Source organism: Pecten maximus, chromosome 5 (assembly GCF_902652985.1).
Source record: "Pecten maximus chromosome 5, xPecMax1.1, whole genome shotgun sequence".
NCBI classification, from domain to species: domain Eukaryota; kingdom Metazoa; phylum Mollusca; class Bivalvia; order Pectinida; family Pectinidae; genus Pecten; species Pecten maximus.
This window is the reverse complement of record NC_047019.1, coordinates 50172178-50194094: the sequence shown is the minus strand read 5'-3', so window position 1 is coordinate 50194094 and position 21917 is coordinate 50172178. Positions and strand designations below refer to the sequence as shown.

The 21917-nt window shown below is 42.3% G+C and overlaps 1 protein-coding gene across 2 annotated transcripts in view; it reads left to right on the top strand.

Moving 5' to 3' along the window:
* Positions 1-16591, top strand: part of LOC117328292 — a 77170-nt gene extending 60579 nt beyond the window's left edge. For both annotated transcript variants that reach the window (XM_033885816.1, XM_033885817.1), the window contains one exon: positions 11928-16591. In XM_033885816.1, the coding sequence (XP_033741707.1) occupies positions 12588-13589 (1002 nt within the window). In that variant the 5' untranslated portion in view covers positions 11928-12587 and the 3' untranslated portion in view covers positions 13590-16591. The remainder of the gene's footprint in view (positions 1-11927) is intronic.
* Positions 16592-21917: the final 5326 nt, after the last annotated feature.

Here is a 21917-nt window from a genome sequence, read left to right as displayed (position 1 = left end):
GCCCGTTCCCGTACTGGACAGCGTGTAATGCCTGTTCCCGTACTGGACAGTGTGTAGTGCCTGGTCCCGTACTGGACAGCGTGTAGTGCCTGGTCCCGTACTGGACAGCGTGTAGTGCCTGTTCCCGTACTGGACAGTGTGTAGTGTCTGTTCCCGTACTGGACAGCGTGTAGTGCCTGTTCCCGTACTGGACAGCGTGTAGTGCCTGTTCCCGTACTGGACAGTGTGTAGTACCTGTACCCGTACTGGACAGCGTGTAGTGCCTGGTCCCGTACTGGACAGCGGGTAGTGTCTGTTCCCGTACTGGACAACGTGTAGTACCTGTTCCCGTACTGGACAGCGTGTAGTGCCTGTTCCCGTACTGGACAGCGTGTAGTGCCTGTTCCCGTACTGGACAGCGTGTAGTGCCTGTTATCGTACTGGACAGCGTTTAGTGTCTGTTCCCGTACTGGACAGCGTGTAGTGTCTGTTATCGTACTGGACAGCGTGTAGTGTCTGTTATCGTACTGGACAGCGTGTAGTGCCTGTTCTCGTACTAGACAGCGTGTAGTACCTGTTATCGTACTGGACAGCGTGTAGTGCCTGTTATCGTACTGGACAGCGTGTAGTGCCTGTTCCCGTTTTTGACAGCGTGTAGTGCTTGTTCCCGTACTGGACAGCGTGTAGTGTCTGTTCCCATACTGGACAGCGTGTAGTGTCTGTTCCCGTACTGGACAGCGTGTAGTGTCTGTTCCCGTACTGGACAGCGTGTAGTGTCTGTTCCCGTACTGGACAGCGTGTAGTGTCTGTTCCCGTACTGGACAGCGTGTAGTGTCTGTTCCCGTACTGGACAGCGTGTAGTGTCTGTTCCCGTACTGGACAGCGTGTAGTGTCTGTTCCCATACTGGACAGCGTGTAGTGTCTGTTCCCATACTGGACAGCGTGTAGTGCCTGTTCCCGTACTGGACAGCGTGTAGTGCCTGTTCCCGTACTGGACAGCGTGTAGTGCCTGTTCCCGTACTGGACAGCGTGTAGTGTCTATTCCCGTACTGGACAGTGTGTAGTACCTGTTCCCGTACTGGACAGTGTTTAGTGTCTGTTACCGTACTGAACAGCGTGTAGTGCCTGTTCCCGTACTGGACAGCGTGTAGTGCCTGTTCCCGTACTGGACAGCGTGTAGTGTCTATTCCCGTACTGGACAGTGTGTAGTACCTGTTCCCGTACTGGACAGTGTTTAGTGTCTGTTACCGTACTGGACAGCGTGTAGTGCCTGTTCCCGTACTGGACAGTGTGTAGTGCCTGTTATCGTACTGGACAGCGTGTAGTGCCTGTTATCGTACTGGACAGCGTGTAGTGCCTGTTCCCGTACTGGACAGCGTGTAGTGTCTGTTATCGTACTGGACAGCGTGTAGTGCCTGTTCCCGTACTGGACAGCGTGTAGTGTCTGTTATCGTACTGGACAGCGTGTAGTGCCTGTTCCCGTACTGGACAGCGTGTAGTGTCTGTTATCGTACTGGACAGCGTGTAGTGCCTGTTCCCGTACTGGACAGCGTGTAGTGCCTGTTCCCGTACTGGACAGCGTGTAGTGTCTGTTATCGTACTGGACAGCGTGTAGTGTCTGTTATGGTACTGGACAGCGTGTAGTACCTGTTCCCGTACTGGACAGCGCGTAGTGCCTGTTCCCGTACTGGACAGCGTGTAGTGCCTGTTCCCGTACTGGACAGCGTGTAGTGTCTGTTATCGTACTGGACAGCGTGTAGTGCCTGTTCCAGTACTGGACAGCGTGTAGTACCTGTTATCGTACTGGACAGCGTGTAGTGCCTGTTCCCGTACTGGACAGTGTTTAGTGTCTCTTACCGTACTGGACAGCGTGTAGTGCCTGTTCCCGTACTGGACAGCGTGTAGTGCCTGTTCCCGTACTGGACAGCGTGTAGTGCCTGTTCCCGTACTGGACAGCGTGTAGTGTCTATCCCCGTACTGGACAGTGTGTAGTACCTGTTCCCGTACTGGACAGTGTTTAGTGTCTGTTACCGTACTGGACAGCGTGTAGTGCCTGTTCCCGTACTAGACAGTGTGTAGTGCCTGTTATCGTACTGGACAGCGTGTAGTGCCTGTTATCGTACTGGACAGCGTGTAGTGTCTGTTATCGTACTGGACAGCGTGTAGTGCCTGTTCCCGTACTGGACAGCGTGTAGTGCCTGTTATCGTACTGGACAGCGTGTAGTGTCTGTTATCGTACTGGACAGCGTGTAGTGTCTGTTCCCGTACTGGACAGCGTGTAGTGCCTGTTCCCGTACTGGACAGCGTGTAGTGCCTGTTCCCGTACTGGACAGCGTGTAGTACCTGTTATCGTACTGGACAGCGTGTAGTACCTGTTCCCGTACAAACAGCGTGTAGTGCCTGTTCCCGTTTTTGACAACGTGTAGTGCCTGTTCCCGTTTTGGACGATCTGGTAAAATATTTACATATGATGATGTATTACTGGGGATTATGTGGACGTTTTATGTTGTTATGAACATACCGGTCCCTGCTCGCTCCTGATCACTTGTGTTTGTTGATCGTCATACCAATGATAAACAACTAGTAAACACATATGATCGGGGTATTTTAGTCAAATATGGCCTTCTAATCTTGTCCTTACCAATAAACATCCAAACAAACATTGACACACAAACAAGTCTCTGAAAATCGATAACGAACCATTTATACCTCCAGACGTATGTAGGTGTAACACCTAGGAAGGGTGAACGTCTCGTTTGTCATTGACGACATATCAATATAGATTAAACTCAGTTTATGTCTCATCCTCATTATGACGACGGACCCACATGATATATCAAACGCATCCGTAACACGTCTCATATCACACATGGAAATTAACTATTTCTTAATTGATGTTGTCGTCGGCCTAAAACTTCTACACGGTCTTCACCAAAACCTGGAAACTTTGTGTTGTTAATTTTATTGTTAATGGTCGACAACTGTATCGGAAAACGTGATAACGGGAACAAGTCCTTGAATAATTATCGAATCTAGAAATTGAAAAAGGCACGGTAGAGAAATTGACATTATTATGTTCATCTTATACCTAGATGATAGTAAAGGTCGAGATAAGTGACTGATGTTGACGAGTCTGTAGTGTCCTGTTGGTTATGTCATAAGGTCGAGATAAGTGGCTGATGTTGACGAGTCTGTAGTGTCCCTGATTAAGGTCGAGATAAGCGGTTGATGTTGACCAGTCTGTAGTGTCCCTGTTAGTTATGTTATAAGGTCGACATAAGCGGTTAATGTTGACGAGTCTGTAGTGTCCCTGTTGTTTATGTCATAAGGTCGAGATAAGTGACTGATGTTGACGAGTCTGTAGTATCCGTGTTGGTTATGTTATAAGGTCGAGATAAGTGACTGATGTTGACGAGTCTGTAGTGTCCCTGATTAAGGTCGAGATAAGCGGTTGATGTTGACCAGTCTGTAGTGTCCCTGTTAGTTATGTTATAAGGTCGACATAAGCGGTTAATGTTGACGAGTCTGTAGTGTCCCTGTTGTTTATGTCATAAGGTCGAGATAAGCGGTTGATGTTGACGAGTCTGTAGTGTCCCTGTTAGTTATGTTATAAGGTCGAGATAAGCGGTTGATGTTGACGAGTCTGTAGTGTCCGTGTTAGTTATGTTATAAGGTCGAGATAAGCGGTTGATGTTGACGAGTCTGTAGTGTCCGTGTTGGTTATGTTATAAGGTCGAGATAAGTGACTGATGTTGACGAGTCTGTAGTGTCCCTGATTAAGGTCGAGATAAGCGGTTGATGTTGACCAGTCTGTAGTGTCCCTGTTAGTTATGTTATAAGGTCGACATAAGCGGTTAATGTTGACGAGTCTGTAGTGTCCCTGTTGTTTATGTCATAAGGTCGAGATAAGCGGTTGATGTTGACGAGTCTGTAGTGTCCCTGTTAGTTATGTTATAAGGTCGAGATAAGCGGTTGATGTTGACGAGTCTGTAGTGTCCGTGTTAGTTATGTTATAAGGTCGAGATAAGCGGTTGATGTTGACGAGTCTGTAGTGTCCGTGTTGGTTATGTTATAAGGTCGAGATAAGCGGTTGATGTTGACGAGTCTGTAGTGTCCCTGTTGGTTATGTTATAAGGTCGAGATAAGCGGCTGATGTTGACGAGTCTGTAGTGTCCCTGATTAAGGTCGAGATAAGCGGTTGATGTTGACCAGTCTGTAGTGTCCGTGTTGGTTATGTTATAAGGTCGAGATAAGCGGTTGATGTTGACGAGTCTGTAGTGTCCCTGTAGGTTATGTCATAAGGTCGAGATAAGTGACTGATGTTGACGAGTCTGTAGTGTCCCTGTTGGTTATGTTATAAGGTCGAGATAAGCGGCTGATGTTGACGAGTCTGTAGTGTCCCTGATTAAGGTCGAGATAAGTTTGTGCACAAAATTGTGCAACATAATGTTTTTCTCCAAATGGAAAGCAGTGTATGATACAGAGCTGTCAATCATACCCTTCTAGCAAGTTCAACACCCACAATATTAATACCCATTTAACCTTTTCCTAGAGTCATTTTAAATACAAAATTCACGTCGTATATTCTTAAATTTTGCTATAGAGAGAGTTTGTGGAATGTATGAATGTGTAACTTGTTGAGAGGCAGATTTTAAGCACTAAACTACTGGAAATCGCTGTCCTATAGCTCTCAGGTGATTGCAGACAAATTGAATAACGCGCGTTATGATTAATGTTCCTGCTATCCTGTGAGATTAATAGGACATAACTTCCCGAAGAAGGCAGTTTAGTATTTCTATTTCCGTCTGAAGTTAAAATATTTCTTATATTCAACATGTAACGAAGACTTTTACAACATAATTGTTATCGTTAACTTTAGTTATATGTAACGTTTTATCTGTGAAAGGATGGTTTAATGACCAGAAGGAACAATTCATTGGTACACATGTACTCGACTATGACAAGGACTAGTGTACGATATCTTCTCTTCTTTTCAATAAATTTTCATTTAGAGATCTGTCCGTCTTAAGGAGTGATGCGAAGTCGACTTAGGTGTGTACAGAGCTGGGAAATCCTCTCAAAGGATTCGTGTAGAAGCCCATCTATTATCTGTTTAAACGCCGACAAAATATCTATAAACTATCACGAAGGTTTCACTCCTGGCAACTGGAAGAACAATAATTCTACAATAAACCTCTGGATTTCCAAACTTACCGGAATCTTTTCAATACATTCGGCGACAATCAGTTGTCTCCCTTGCATTTATGACCTACACCAGAGCGTCTATAACATAGTTTGTAAGACTTACATGTTCCAGGCGTAAATGTCATCATCTCAATTCATAACAGACGTAAGGACTTCCTTATTATGTATTTAAGTAAACCATAAGGAGTACTTACTAATATCGGGATAGTTTAAGTTCAGGAAGGCGTGTGATTATTTCCCTTCAAATACAATAGATAGGTGTGGGTGATTATGTTTCGGAAGACGTGTATGCATAAGATTGCATTAAAGACATCATGTATGTATAAAAACCTGAATCAAAGACATCCTGTATGTATAAAACTGATTCAAAGATATCCTGTATGTATAAAACTGATTCAAAGATATCCTGTATGTATAAAACTGATTCAAAAACATCATGTATGTATAAAAACCTGAATCAAAGACATCCTGTATGTATAAAACTGATTCAAAAACATCATGTATGTATAAAAACCTGAATCAAAGACATCCTGTATGTATAAAACTGATTCAAAGATATCCTGTATGTATAAAACTGATTCAAAGATATCCTGTATGTATAAAACTGATTCAAAGATATCCTGTATGTATAAAACTGATTCAAAGATATCCTGTATGTATAAAACTGATTCAAAGACATCCTGTATGTATAAAAACCTGAATCAAAGACATCCTGTATGTATAAAACTGAATCAAAGATATCATGTATGTATAAAACTGATTCAAAGATATCCTGTATGTATAAAACTGAATCAAAGATATCCTGTATGTATAAAACTGATTCAAAGATATCCTGTATGTATAAAACTGATTCAAAGTCATCCTGTATGTATAAAACTGATTCAAAGATATCCTGTATGTATAAAACTGATTCAAAGATATCCTGTATGTTTAAAACTGAGTCAAAGACATCATGTATGTATAAAACTGATTCAAAGACATCCTGTCTGTATAAAACTGAATCAAAGACATCCTGTATGTATAAAACTGATTCAAAGACATCCTGTATGTATAAACCTGATTCAAAGACATCCTGTACATATAAACCTGATTCAAAGACATCCTGTATGTATAAAACTGATTCAAAGACATCCTGTATGTATAAACCTGATTCAAAGACATCCTGTATGTATAAAACTGATTCAAAGATATCCTGTATGTATAAACCTGATTCAAAGACATCCTGTATGTATAAAACTGATTCAAAGATATCCTGTATGTATAAAACTGAATCAAAGACATCCTGTATGTATAAACTGAATCAAAGACATCCTGTATGTATAAAACTGATTCAAAGACATCCTGTATGTGCAAAACTGAATTTTATGAGATTTATTCCAATATGCCGCACATTCAAACTTATTGGGGAAATATCAGCAAAAACAAACTACATTTATGTACTGATGTAGAGTTTTTATATAGTTTAAAGGTCTTTCACTCCAGTGCAGACTTTTGACCTTTATATGGCAGCAGATTTTGCGTGGAAAAGCTCAAATTCTGTCTCAATGCACAGTGCCACTTGCCATTGTTTACATAGAAATGAGGTTTCCCATCCAGTTCGCTTTTGCACTGGTTCCACAGGATGAGAATTTCGGTATAGCTCTGCTTCAGCAGACCTACATACGACACAGCTTCGCTTAACATGATATTTCTTTCCTGAAGATGGCAAGTGACAGATAACATATCTTGTGGAAGCACCAGAAATTCCTGACGCCGTCACCAGCTGATTCACCAACTCCCTACTAAACACCAGAATAGGTCGCTGACATCTTGTTTCGTAAATGACTTTTATAATTTCAGCACAGCAAGGCCGATTACATGAGGGGACATATCTGTTAAAAATGTCATACGCCACCATCTGGTCACATCAATAAACAGCAGCTATATACTTGTTGGAACTTAGGTAGCAGTTTTTGGTTTGTTTTGTATGTGTTTGTTTAACGTCCTATTAACAGTCAGAGTCATTTAAGTACGTGCCAGGTTTCGGAGGTGGAGGGAAACCGGAGTACCCGGAGAAAAACCACCGGCCTAACGTCAATAAACTAAACTAAAGTACCTGGCAACTGCCCCACGTAGGTTTCGAACTCGCAACCCAGAGGTAGAGGGCTAGTGATAAAGTGTTGTGACCCCTTAACCACTCGGCCCCCATGCAGTGTACAGTAAAAATACCGAAATTTTGAAAAGTAAGGCACATGTTTTAGATAGGTTAACATAGAAGTATATATATATATGTAATCTATACATTTGCCATTTTAATACAGCTCTGATGGATTAGTAAACTGATTTTTCTATGTTTTTCAGACCTGTGAATACCATGGTAACCACTTCAAAAAAACTTAAAAATTGCAAAATATGATGAAACTTCATCCCAAATGACACAATTGTCTACACATTTTTTATCTGAAACCTATTCGAAATGAAATATTTCTATCCCAAAGACAGAATTAATTTGAAATTAGTTTTTTCCGCAATCTTACCTTGTCTGCGATGGACCATTTTACGCTGTAAGCAAAACTGACGGAAAAAATCACACTTTTAAATCCGGAACCAAGTTATTTATTTTAGTTTTAACAAATGTGAAGCCTGTATGTTATACTTCATAATGAATATACCAATTATCATTTATATATCATAATACTGGCGCTATTTGCTTAATGAAACAATCTCCAGCGGCCAGGCAGTCTTTCTGTGGTCTGCTACCTCAGCAACAATGAATTTGGGAAGACAAAGATAAGGATATAAAAATACTGTTCCTAATATACGTTGCATCAAAACATAATGTCATCATTTTATTGAAGGATATTCAGTTAAAAAAACAACACTTTTTTTTTTAATAAAATGACTAAGTGATTGAAGACATAGAGGATATCTAACAGTGTCTTCAGTAATACCAAATATATTTCACTCGTGTGGCTAATATTTTGATAATTTTCATGAGTGCGCAATACCAAATATATTTCACGAGTGGGGCTAATATTTCGATATTTTTCACGAGTGCGCAGCACGAGTGAAAAATATCAAAATATTAGCCACACGAGTGAAATATATTTGGTATTACTGAAGACACTGACAGATATTATGTTGATTACATTTTTTATCAACAAAAAACCTACCCCGTATGCTAACTAGGCCTACAGCGATCATTTGTAAACAAAAAAAGTAGTTCCCCCTGTCCAGGTGCTGACATATACATAGAAATGTATGTCGGGCTTTCTGATTGGTCAATTATTTTGGTATTTTCTAATAATGAATTTGATTGGTCAAATCAGCAAAAGTGATATTTTTCATTCACTAGTGAAAAATATGATGAAAAATATCACTTTTATAGAATGAATAATTTTTTTTTATATTTCACTGGTAAAATGTAATAATAAATGTTAGCCTTTGTTTAGAACAGATCAGTTGACATCTTTGTATAAATGTTAGCCTTCGTTTAGAACAGGACCAGTAAGACTTGTATGTTGGTCCAAACTCACTCGGTGTCATATTTTGTCCTCCAGTGTATAACTCTCGTTATAACAGCCACATTGTCAGAATCACACAACATTTAATCTTTCAGTCCATATTTAATGGGCTTGTCTGGGCTGTAAATCCGGAAATTCAGCCTTCCTCTCAAGGGTATTATCCCTTCATCAGCTGAAATGTCAGAAATTATCTTTTTGTAGGAAGTTTTTACAAAGGTGAGAAACGTTGCTACCTTCTAGAAACTGACTCAGTATTATCTGCCAGGTGAAGTACACTAAGCAGTGATAGGAATCTATCTCTGGACATTACTGACCTGTAAAACGTTGTGTTTTTCACAACATCATTGGACCAATAGTCCTGAATATCCATCTGCTGAACTAGGCCCACTGCAATCGTCATTCCGATGAAAACTTTCATGTCTCCAAGTGTTGTGTCTGTCCATTTTTGGTAACGAGAGTGGCTTGGAAGATCTGTGTCTGTCCATTTCCGGTACCGAGATCAGCTTGGAAGATCTGTGTCTGTCCATTTCCGGTACCGAGATTGGCTTGGAAGATCTGTGTCTGTCCATTTCCGGTACCGAGATCAGCTTGGAAGATATGTGTCTGTCCATTTCCGGTACCGAGATTAGCTTGGAAGATCTGTGTCTGTCCATTTCCGGTACCGAGATTAGCTTGGAAGATCTGTGTCTGTCCATTTCCGGTACCGAGATTAGCTTGGAAGATCTGTGTCTGTCCATTTCCGAAGATGTGTGTGTGTTTTCGTATACACGGCAGCATATCTATTTGTTTCCTCTGCGATCATTTCAAGTATATTGTCAGTTATAATTCTCTCAAAGTAGTTCAAATATGATAGGCTACCTTCTTCAGGTGCTGGCAAGATTTCCGTGTTGACACCTACATTACCGGTAAAAGTGAAAGTAGACGGTTCCTTGCTGCCTCCAACCCAATTATTATCTTTGAATTATGTTGTTTCCTCCTGAATATTATCAGCATCGTTAATGTTGATACGTTCAGACTGGCCACTATCTTCATCAAGTAAATGTCTTGGTATACCTGATAGTATTCCGACATACACGAGTCTGTTCGCCGGCGTTCTGCCGTCCCAAACCTACACTCCCGACAGACACACATGTACACTGTATTAGTAATATTCTGTTATATAGACCCAGTTACTAAATTTCCAAACATCAGTAACCAATTAATAAAAACCAAAAGTATGTATTATTGATGTTTTAATCATTCATTAACCAGATAGATAGGACATACATGTACATGTATGTGTATCCTCCGGTGACGTATAACGATCTATACATGTCGCGATTTCCGGAAAATCTTCTGATCTGTAGGCATTTTCCGGTCCGTATAGACGATACCAGATGTTACAAAACGATTTTTCTTGTGTGAATGGAAGGAAAATATACGGGACTAGCTACGTACCTAACCTTTCTGAAATATTCATTTTAGATTTCAATATATCAATTATTAACCAGGTAATACTCTCATCACGTCATTAGCGGACACAATAAACCGTCAAAAGGTGTCGTCAGTATGACAAGGGTTTGAGATATTCCACCATGATGATATTCACACCTTACACAAAAGGCGTCGTCAGTATGACAAGGGTTTGAGATATTCCACCATGATGACATTCACACCTTACACAGCATACATAAATCGTTTGGCGTTACATTGATCAATCGGGGTTTCTAATACAGTAGCACGAATTTTCGTGACGTCAAAACACACTTAATATAGTTCGTGAGACAAAACGACGTCATTTAATGACGTCATTTCATGTACACCGTTAGGGGTTATATGAGAATAATGATCTGATAACTTTTTTATAGTTTGATTAAGTTATATAGTAACAATGCAGAGCAAATGGAAATAAAACAAAGACATAATGTTTAAAAAAACTATCACCAATCCGAGAAGTCCTCACTACCCTGGCTGGTAAATATTGATTGGATTGATATAAAGTGTACACTGCTTCCCACACCTGTGTTTCTTGATTGTATTTTTCTTATGTACAGTATACATTTTATCAAAAAGAAAATGAGCCGATGTGATTGCGTTTGATTTTAAAGTTGTTGACATTTTCGACTGTAGAAGGACTTTTGAATTAGGCAGCTGTCGTGTGCTTGTGATGGCAAAGTTGTTTAAGTTGTAATAGCTGAAAAAATGACAATAAAGTTAATTGAAGTCTTCTGAAAATAGAACGTTTCTTCGGAGAACGCAGAGGAGCGAATTTGCGTATAGGTGTCAGAAAATCGTCGTACGCTAATTAAAAAATGAGTGTTCTCTGAGTCGCCGGCTTATAGTTCATGTGTAATTACATCTGAAACAGTTGCAACTATCAATACTTCCAGTCGTGTATTATCTAAACAGAAATCAGCATTACCATTGGTAACGATAATATGTATTGTACTTCCAGTCGTGTATTATCTAAACAGAAATCAGCATTACCATTGGTAACGATAGTATGTATTGTACTTCCAGTCGTGTATTATCTAAACAGAAATCAGCATTACCATTGGTAACGATAATATGTATTGTACTTCCAGTCGTGTATTATCTAAACAGAAATCAGCATTACCATTGGTAACGATAATATGTATTGTACTTCCAGTCGTGTATTATCTAAACATAAATCAGCATTACCATTGGTAACGATAATATGTATTGTACTTCCAGTCGTGTATTATCTAAACAGAAATCAGCATTACCATTGGTAACGATAGTATGTATTGTACTTCCAGTCGTGTATTATCTAAACAGAAATCAGCATTACCATTGGTAACGATAGTATGTATTGTACTGTCCTAGCTCGGTGTAAGGCCCCTAACATGTAGTGTTACTCGACACTAACATCACTACACGCCCCCAACAGGTAGTGTTACTCGACACTAACATCACTGCACGCCACCAACAGGTAGTGTTACTCGACACTAACATCACTACACGCCCCCAACAGGTAGTGTTACTCGACACTAACATCACTACACGCCCCCAACAGGTCGTGTTACTCGACACTAACATCACTACACGCCCCAACAGGTAGTGTTACTCGACACTAACATCACTACACGCCCCCAACAGGTAGTGTTACTCGACACTATCATCACTACAGGCCCCCAACAGTAGTGTTACTCGACACTAACATCACTAAACGCCCCTAATAGGTAGTGTTACTCGACACCTACCCGGCAATAACACCAACACCTGTTTGTATCTTTTCAGCACATCGACTCCAGATTTCCCGAATAAGCCAACCGTCACTGGACAGGAACTGGACATTATGCAACATACCGCGTCATATACAAATCATCGTGATTCCCTTAACCGTATAATTCTCAAGTGTGGAGCAGAAAACGTGTGGGCCACCATATGATGTAGACACAAGTAACACAAATGATATCTCCGGCCTGTAGCTATTTTGGAATTGCCAATAGTGTTTTGACAAGACAATGGCAAGGATGAGTAAATGTAAATCAAGATGAAATACAATTTAGAGATCAGAGGAAATTATTGTTAATTTGACAACACCGTGGAGAGTGGTTGTGGATCAATATTCCATTAATTGACAACACCGTGGAGAGTGGTTGTTGACCAATATTCCATTAATTGACAACACCGTGGAGAGTGGTTGTTGACCAATATTGGATTAATTGACAACACCGTGGAGAGTGGTTGTTGACCAATATTGGATTAATTGACAACACCTTGGTGAGTGGTTGTTGGCCAGTGTTGGATTTATTGACAACACCGTGGTGAGTGGTTGTGGATCCGTGTTGGATTTATTGGTGGAGCTCTGTGGATTATTTGAGGTCGTACTTGTGTGCCCTGTAAGAGAACATACGTGTGCGTAGTCGGTACCTGATAAATCAGATCATCATTACCATGTTCGAGGTTTCTATTGGGGATATCGAGCGGTTGTACACTTTCCAGAAGTGGGCGGTACCCGTGGTAGTAGCGTTCGGTCTGCCACTAAACCTACTCAGCTTCTACTTATTCTGGCGAACCAAGTTACGGAAGGCGTCGTCCTCTAGGTACATGGCGGCCATGGCTTTGGCGGACAATGGCTTCCTTTGCAGTAAGATGCTCGCACACCTGCCGATGTTCGAAGTTCCCGTCTACCACATGCACGGCTCGTGTCAGATAATCATGTATTTAAACCATGTGTCCACGTTCCTGGCAATCTGGTTCCTCGCTGCCCTTGTTATAGAGAAGAGTATAGGTATGTGCTGGCCCCGTAAAAAGTCTAACTTCTGTACTGTATTCCGCGCTAAGTGTGTGATAGCGGCCCTAACTGTGCTATCAATCGTCTGTTATCACTACATCACGTGGACAATAGGGCCTAGTACAGACAAATTGTATTGTCTGCCTTGGCCTGACGATAATCTTCTACAACCATTTGAAAAACTTACTCGAATGGATGCTTTCCTCGTAGCCGTTATACCACACGCGACAATATTTGTGTTATCGTGCCTTATTTCGGTGAAGACTTGTATATACTACAGTCAATCTAAGTCACCGGAACAGGAACAATTTGTCCGGCGTCAGAGGACATGTCTTCCCCAGGAAAAGGAGTTCCGGACGACACCATCTCTCCTCTGTGTTGCCTTCACTACTGTGCTACTGGACGTGCCAAATAGTATCATCCGGGTCTTCTTCATTATGCACCCCATCTATAGTCCAGTGGCTTCATTCCTCCAGTTTGTCACATACTCTATAAAGACAGAGATTTATTTCCTTTCCTCCTCACAGTTCCGAATGGAGGTATGGCGTCTAATCGCAAGAATAGCTCGATTTTGTAGGATCATAGAACCTGAAAACGACACCCAAACCGTCAGTCAGCAGACGGACAATGGCGGTGAAATCATCGTCGAGGGAAAGGTTTAGATCAGCAGTGGCGGGCCGTGTGACATGCGGAGTGTTTTATCAAATGTTAATCTTAGACCAGACGTACAAATGTACCACGTGTTGAGAAACTGGATACGGTGTCGTTTTGTGTATCATGGAATCTCTTCATTACTATCCAATATAGCTGATTAGCCCATGCTATAGTCCTCAATGATTATAGGCATAGGGCCTCCGTGTTCAATCCAACACACTATTGGCACGTGTAACAGTAATGTGGCATGTATTTTATTCCGGAAGTAAAGTTTTTACGTAACTTAACGCACGGTACATGGTGCATGGTACCGTAGAGCGAGTTGCCTTCCAAGGAAGTGACGAATCAGTAAGTAAGATGGCATGTACAGGAAGTGACGTTTATATGTTAAACGAGCATTGTGTCATATCCGGAAGTGACGTATTCTATAAGGGAAATGACATTTTGTGTGTCTAAGTCTCAAAAGGGCCTACCACGTATTAACGAGATACCGTATAACAAATATAAATACGTAATTAATTTGTAACTTGATTTACCCGGTATGTGTCACAGTATCACAGGGAAGTGACACATTGTTAAATTGATTTGATTGAACCAAGGTCACAAGCCGACGGCCATCTAGTGCTACGGGGAAGTAGTACAAATCGGGAAAATTAGTGTCATGTGACCATAAAATGTCGCCATGTAATCATGTACGATGTTTTATGTTTTCTTGAATTGAACACCTAAGTACTAATTGAAATATAGACATTAATCAAGTATTATCTGTTTATATTGTACAAAGCCTACTATTATCCTGCTGTCATTATCAAAAGTATCATATTTTGTTCCCAGGTTAATAATCAGATCTAAAACATGTTATATCAATCAAACTTTTCACTCTGTCATGATATCCAGAGGGAGTCAAACTATCTGTCTCCCGAGGGAACCGAACTATCTGTCTCCCGAGGGGGTCAAACTAACCATCTCCCGAGGGGGTCAAACTATCTATTTCCCGAGGGGGTCAAACTATCTGTCTCCAGAGGGAGTCACACTATCCATCTCCCGAGGGAGTCAAACTATCTTTCTCCCGAGGGGTCAAACTATCTGTCTCCCGAGGGGGTCAAACTATCCATCTCCCTAGGGGTCAAACTATCTATCTCCAGAGGGGGTCAAACTTACTATCTCCCGAGGGGGTCAAACTATCCATCTCCCGAGGGGACCGAACTATCTGTCTCCCGAGGGGGTCAAACTAACCATCTCCCGAGGGGGTCAAACTATCTATTTCCCGAGGGGGTCAAACTATCTGTCTCCAGAGGGAGTCACACTATCTTTCTCCCGAGGGGTCAAACTATCCGTCTCCCGAGGGGATCAAACTATCCATCTCCCGAGGGGGTCAAACTATCCATCTCCCGAGAAGATCAAACCATCTTTCTTCAGAGGGGGACACTAACTATCTACCGCGGGGGGTCAAGCTGTCTCCCGAGGGGGTCAAACTATCCATCTCCGGAGGGGGTCAAACTATCTTTCTCCCGAGGGGGTCAAACTATCTATTTCACGAGGGGGTCAAACTATCTATCTCCCGAGGGGATCAAACTCTCTATCTCCCGAGGGAGTCAAACTATCCATCTCCCGAGGGGGTCAAACTATCCGTCTCCCGAGGGGGTCAAACTATCCATCTCCCGAGGGGGTAAAACCATCTATCTCCAGATGGGGACACTAACTATCTACCGAGGGGGTCAAACTAACTATTCCCCGAGGGGGTCAAACTATCTGTCTCCCGAGGGGGTCAAACTATCTGTCTGCCGAGGGGGTCAAACTAACTATTTCCCGAGGGGGACACCAACTACATTATATAATCTCCCGAGGGGATCAAACTGTCTGTCTCCCAAAGGGGGGGTCAAGCTATCTATCTCCCTAGTGTATCAAGCTATCTATCTCCCTAGTGTATCAAGCTATCTATCTCCCGAGAGGATTATCAAACTATCGGTCTCAGAGGATTATCAAACTATCGGTCTCAGAGGGTTATCAAACTATCGGTCTCAGAGGGTTATCAAACTATCGGTCTCAGAGGGTTATCAAACTATCGGTCTCAGAGGGTTATCAAGCTATCTATCTCCCGAGAGGGTTATCAAACTATCGGTCTCAGAGGATTATCAAACTATCGGTCTCAGAGGGTTATCAAACTATCGGTCTCAGAGGGTTATCAAGCTATCTATCTCCCGAGAGGGTTATCAAATTATCGGTCTCAGAGGGTTATCAAACTATCGGTCTCAGAGGGTTATCAAACTATCGGTCTCAGAGGGTTATCAAACTATCGGTCTCAGAGGGTTATCAAGCTATCTACAAAGTATCTCCCGAGAGGGTTATCAAACTATCGATCTCAGAGGGTTATCAAGCTATCTATCTCCCGAGAGGGTTATCAAACTATCGGTCTCAGAGGGTTATCAAACTACATGTATCAGCCTCCCTGGGTAACCAAATAATCAGTCTTTCGGGGTTATCAAACTATCGGTCACCTGGGGTTATCAAACTATCAGCCTTCCTGGGTAACCAGACTATCGGTCACCTGGGCGACCCAGTCACGGGCGAACCAGTCACGGGTGAACCAGTCATCCCCCTCGCAAAGATACTAAGCACCACACCAAAATGTTTAGAAAGGTGAGAAAAGAGAAGTTCACGAAAAGTCGCCTCCTACGAGCCGTGCAATGTGGACAGCATAATAAAACTATTTTTGAATTATGTTGTCCAAGTTAATAAAAGTATATGTAAATCAAGCGATACATTCGTTTATTTTTTCGTATAACATATTTGTTATCTCAAAATTATCTATGCATAATGCTCCCCCACTGGTTCTAGTGATAATTACTCTACACACCTTACTGTCTCCTAGTTGGGGACAGCTGCTGATGGGTTTGGGGTTTACGGGAACGACAAATTGGTGTAGATATGATAGGTAAACTGTCTATAATCATGTAAGTCAATAGTATTACATACCTAGATTAATAAAAATGGAATAAATTGTACAGAATCTGTGCTAGTACGTTATTCTTTAATCTGCTGAATTAACAAGGTATAGTTTACACCTGCAATATCGGTGTACAATGCATAATACAACACTGGAACACGGTATCCCCGTAATACAATACAACACTGGAACACGGTATCCCCGTAATACAATACAACACTGGAACACGGTATCCCCGTAATACAATACAACACTGGAACAATGTATCCCCGTAATACAATACAACACTGGAACACGGTATCCCCGTAATACAATACAACACAGGAACACGGTATCCCCGTAATACAATACAACACTGGAACACGGTATCCCCGTAATACAACACTGGAACACGGTATCCCCGTAATACAATACAACACTGGAACACGGTATCCCCGTAATACAATACAACACTGGAACACGGTATCCCCGTAATACAATACAACACTGGAACACGGTATCCCCGTAATACAATACAACACTGGAACACGGTATCCCCGTAATACAATACAACACTGGAACACGGTATCCCCGTAATACAACACTGGAACACGGTATCCCCGTGATACAATACAACACTGGAACACGGTATCCCCGTAATACAATACAACACTGGAACACGGTATCCCCGTAATACAATACAACACTGGAACACGGTATCCCCGTAATACAACACTGGAACACGGTATCCCCGTAATACAATACAACACTGGAACACGGTATCCCCGTAATACAATACAACACTGGAACACGGTATCCCCGTAATACAATACAACACTGGAACACGGTATCCCCGTAATACAATACAACACTGGAACACGGTATCCCCGTAATACAATATAACACTGGAACACGGTATCCCCGTAATACAATACAACACTGGAACACGGTATCCCCGTAATACAATACTGGAACACGGTATCCCCGTAATACCATACAACACTGGAACACGGTATCCCCGTAATACAATACAACACTGGAACACGGTATCCCCGTAATACAACACTGGAACACGGTATCCCCGTAATACAATACAACACTGGAACACGGTATCCCCGTAATACAACACTGGAACACGGTATCCCCGTAATACAATATAACACTGGAACACGGTATCCCCGTAATACAATACAACACAGGAACACGGTATCCCCGTAATACAATACAACACTGGAACACGGTATCCCCGTAATACAATACAACACAGGAACACGGTATCCCCGTAATACAATACAACACTGGAACACGGTATCCCCGTAATACATACAACACTGGAACACGGTATCCCCGTAATACAATACAACACTGGAACACGGTATCCCCGTAATACAATACAACACTGGAACACGGTATCCCCGTAATACAATACAACACTGGAACACGGTATCCCCGTAATACAATACAACACTGGAACACGGTATCCCCGTAATACAATACAACACTGGAACACGGTATCCCCGTAATACAATACAACACTGGAACACGGTATCCCCGTAATACAATACAACACTGGAACACGGTATCCCCGTAATACAATACAACACTGGAACACGGTATCCCCGTAATACAATACAACACTGGAACACGGTATCCCCGTAATACAATACAACACTGGAACACGGTATCCCCGTAATACAATACAACACTGGAACACGGTATCCCCGTAATACCATACAACACTGGAACACGGTATCCCCGTAATACAATACAACACTGGAACACGGTATCTCCGTAATACAATACAACACAGGAACACGGTATCCCCGTAATACAATACAACACTGGAACACGGTATCCCCGTAATACAATACAACACTGGAACACGGTATCCCCGTAATACAATACAACACTGGAACACGGTATCGCCGTAATACAACACTGGAACACGGTACCCCCGTAATACAATACAACACTGGAACACGGTATCCCCGTAATACAATACAACACTGGAACACGATATCCCCGTAATACAATACAACACTGGAACACGGTATCCCCGTCATACAATACAACACTGGAACACGGTATCCCCGTAATACAACACTGGAACACGGTATCCCCGTAACACAACACTGGAACACGGTATCCCCGTAATACAACACTGGAACACGGTATCCCCGTAATACAATACAACACTGGAACACGATATCCCCGTAATACAATACAACACTGGAACACGATATCCCCGTAATACAATACAACACTGGAACACGATATCCCCGTAATACAACACTGGAACACGGTATCCCCGTAATACAATACAACACTGGAACACGGTATCCCCGTAATACAATACAACACTGGAACACGGTATCCCCGTAATACAATACAACACTGGAACACGGTATCCCCGTAATACAATACAACACTGGAACACGTTATCCCCGTAATACAATACAACACTGGAACACGGTATCCCCGTAATACAATACAACACTGGAACACGGTATCCCCGTAATACAATACAACACTGGAACACGGTATCCCCGTAATACAATACAACACTGGAACACGGTATCCCCGTAATACAATACAACACTGGAACACGGTATCCCCGTAATACAATACAACACTGGAACACGATATCCCCGTAATACAACACTGGAACACGGTATCCCCGTAATACAATACAACACTGGAACACGGTATCCCCGTAATACAATACAACACTGGAACACGGTATCCCCGTAATACAATACAACACTGGAACACGGTATCCCCGTAATACAATACAACACTGGAACACGGTATCCCCGTAATACAATACAACACTGGAACACGGTATCCCCGTCATACAATACAACACTGGAACACGGTATCCCCGTAATACAATACAACACTGGAACACGGTATCCCCTTAATACAATACAACACTGGAACACGGTATCCCCGTACTACAACACTGGAACACGGTATCCCCGTCATACAATACAACACTGGAACACGGTATCCCCGTAATACAATACAACACTGGAACACGGTATCCCCGTACTACAACACTGGAACACGGTATCCCCGTAATACAATACAACCCTGGAACACGGTATCCATGTAATACAATACAACACTGGAACACGGTATCCCCGTAATACAATACAACACTGGAACACGGTATCCCCGTAATGCAATACAGGAACGCGGTATCTCCGTAATACAATACAACACTGGAACACGGTATCCCCGTAATACAATACAACACTGGAACACGGTATCCCCGTAATATAACACTGGAACACGGTATCCCCGTAATATAACACTGGAACACGGTATCCCCGTAATACAATATAACATTGGAACACGGTATCCCCGTAATACAATACACACTGGAACACGGTATCCCCGTAATACAATACAACACTGGAACACGGTATCCATGTAATACAATACAACACTGGAACACGGTATCCCCGTAATACAATACAACACTGCAACACGGTATCCCCGTAATACAATACAACACTGCAACACGGTATCTCCGTAATACAATACAACACTGGAACACGATATCCCCGTAATACAACACTTGAACACGGTATCCCCGTAATACCATACAACACTGGACCACGGTATCCCCGTAATACCATACAACACTGGAACACGGTATCCCCGTAATACCATACAACACTGGAACACGGTATCCCCGTAATACAACACTGGAACACGGTATCCCCGTACTACAACACTGGAACACGGTATCCCCGTAATACAACACTGGAACACGGTATCCCCGTAATACAATACAACACTGGAACACGGTATCCCCGTAATACAATATAACACTGGAACACGGTATCCCCGTAATACCATACAACACTGGAACACGGTATCCCCGTAATACAATACAACACTGAAACACGGTATCCCCGTAATACAATATAACACTGGAACACGGTATCCCCGTAATACAATACAACACTGGAACACGGTATCCCCGTAATACAACACTGGAACACCGTTTTCCCGTAATACAACACTGGAACACAGTATCCCCGTAATACAATACAACACTGGAACACGTTATCCCCGTAATACAATACAACACTGGAGCACTGTATCCCGGTAATACAATACAACACTGGAACACGGTATCCCCGTAATACAATACAACACTGGAACACGGTATCCCCGTAATACAACACTGGAACACTGTATCCCGGTAATACAATACAACACTGGAACACGGTATCCCCGTAATACAACACAACACTGGAACACGGTATCCCCGTAATACAATATAACACTGGAACACGGTATCCCCGTACTACAATACAACACTGGAACACGGTATCCCCGTAATACAATACAACACTGGAACACGGTATCCCCGTAATACAATACAACACTGGAACACGGTATCCCCGTAATACAATACAACACTGGAACACGGTATCCCCGTACTACAATACAACACTGGAACACGATATCCCCGTAATACAATACAACACTGGAACACGGTATCCCCGTAATGCAATACAGGAACGCGGTATCTCCGTAATACAATACAACACTGGAACACGGTATCCCCGTAATACAATACAACACTGGAACACGGTATCCCCGTAATATAACACTGGAACACGGTATCCCCGTAATATAACACTGGAACACGGTATCCCCGTAATACAATATAACATTGGAACACGGTATCCCCGTAATACAATACACACTGGAACACGGTATCCCCGTAATACAATACAACACTGGAACACGGTATCCATGTAATACAATACAACACTGGAACACGGTATCCCCGTAATACAATACAACACTGCAACACGGTATCCCCGTAATACAATACAACACTGCAACACGGTATCTCCGTAATACAATACAACACTGGAACACGATATCCCCGTAATACAACACTTGAACACGGTATCCCCGTAATACCATACAACACTGGACCACGGTATCCCCGTAATACCATACAACACTGGAACACGGTATCCCCGTAATACCATACAACACTGGAACACGGTATCCCCGTAATACAACACTGGAACACGGTATCCCCGTACTACAACACTGGAACACGGTATCCCCGTAATACAACACTGGAACACGGTATCCCCGTAATACAATACAACACTGGAACACGGTATCCCCGTAATACAATATAACACTGGAACACGGTATCCCCGTAATACCATACAACACTGGAACACGGTATCCCCGTAATACAATACAACACTGAAACACGGTATCCCCGTAATACAATATAACACTGGAACACGGTATCCCCGTAATACAATACAACACTGGAACACGGTATCCCCGTAATACAACACTGGAACACCGTTTTCCCGTAATACAACACTGGAACACAGTATCCCCGTAATACAATACAACA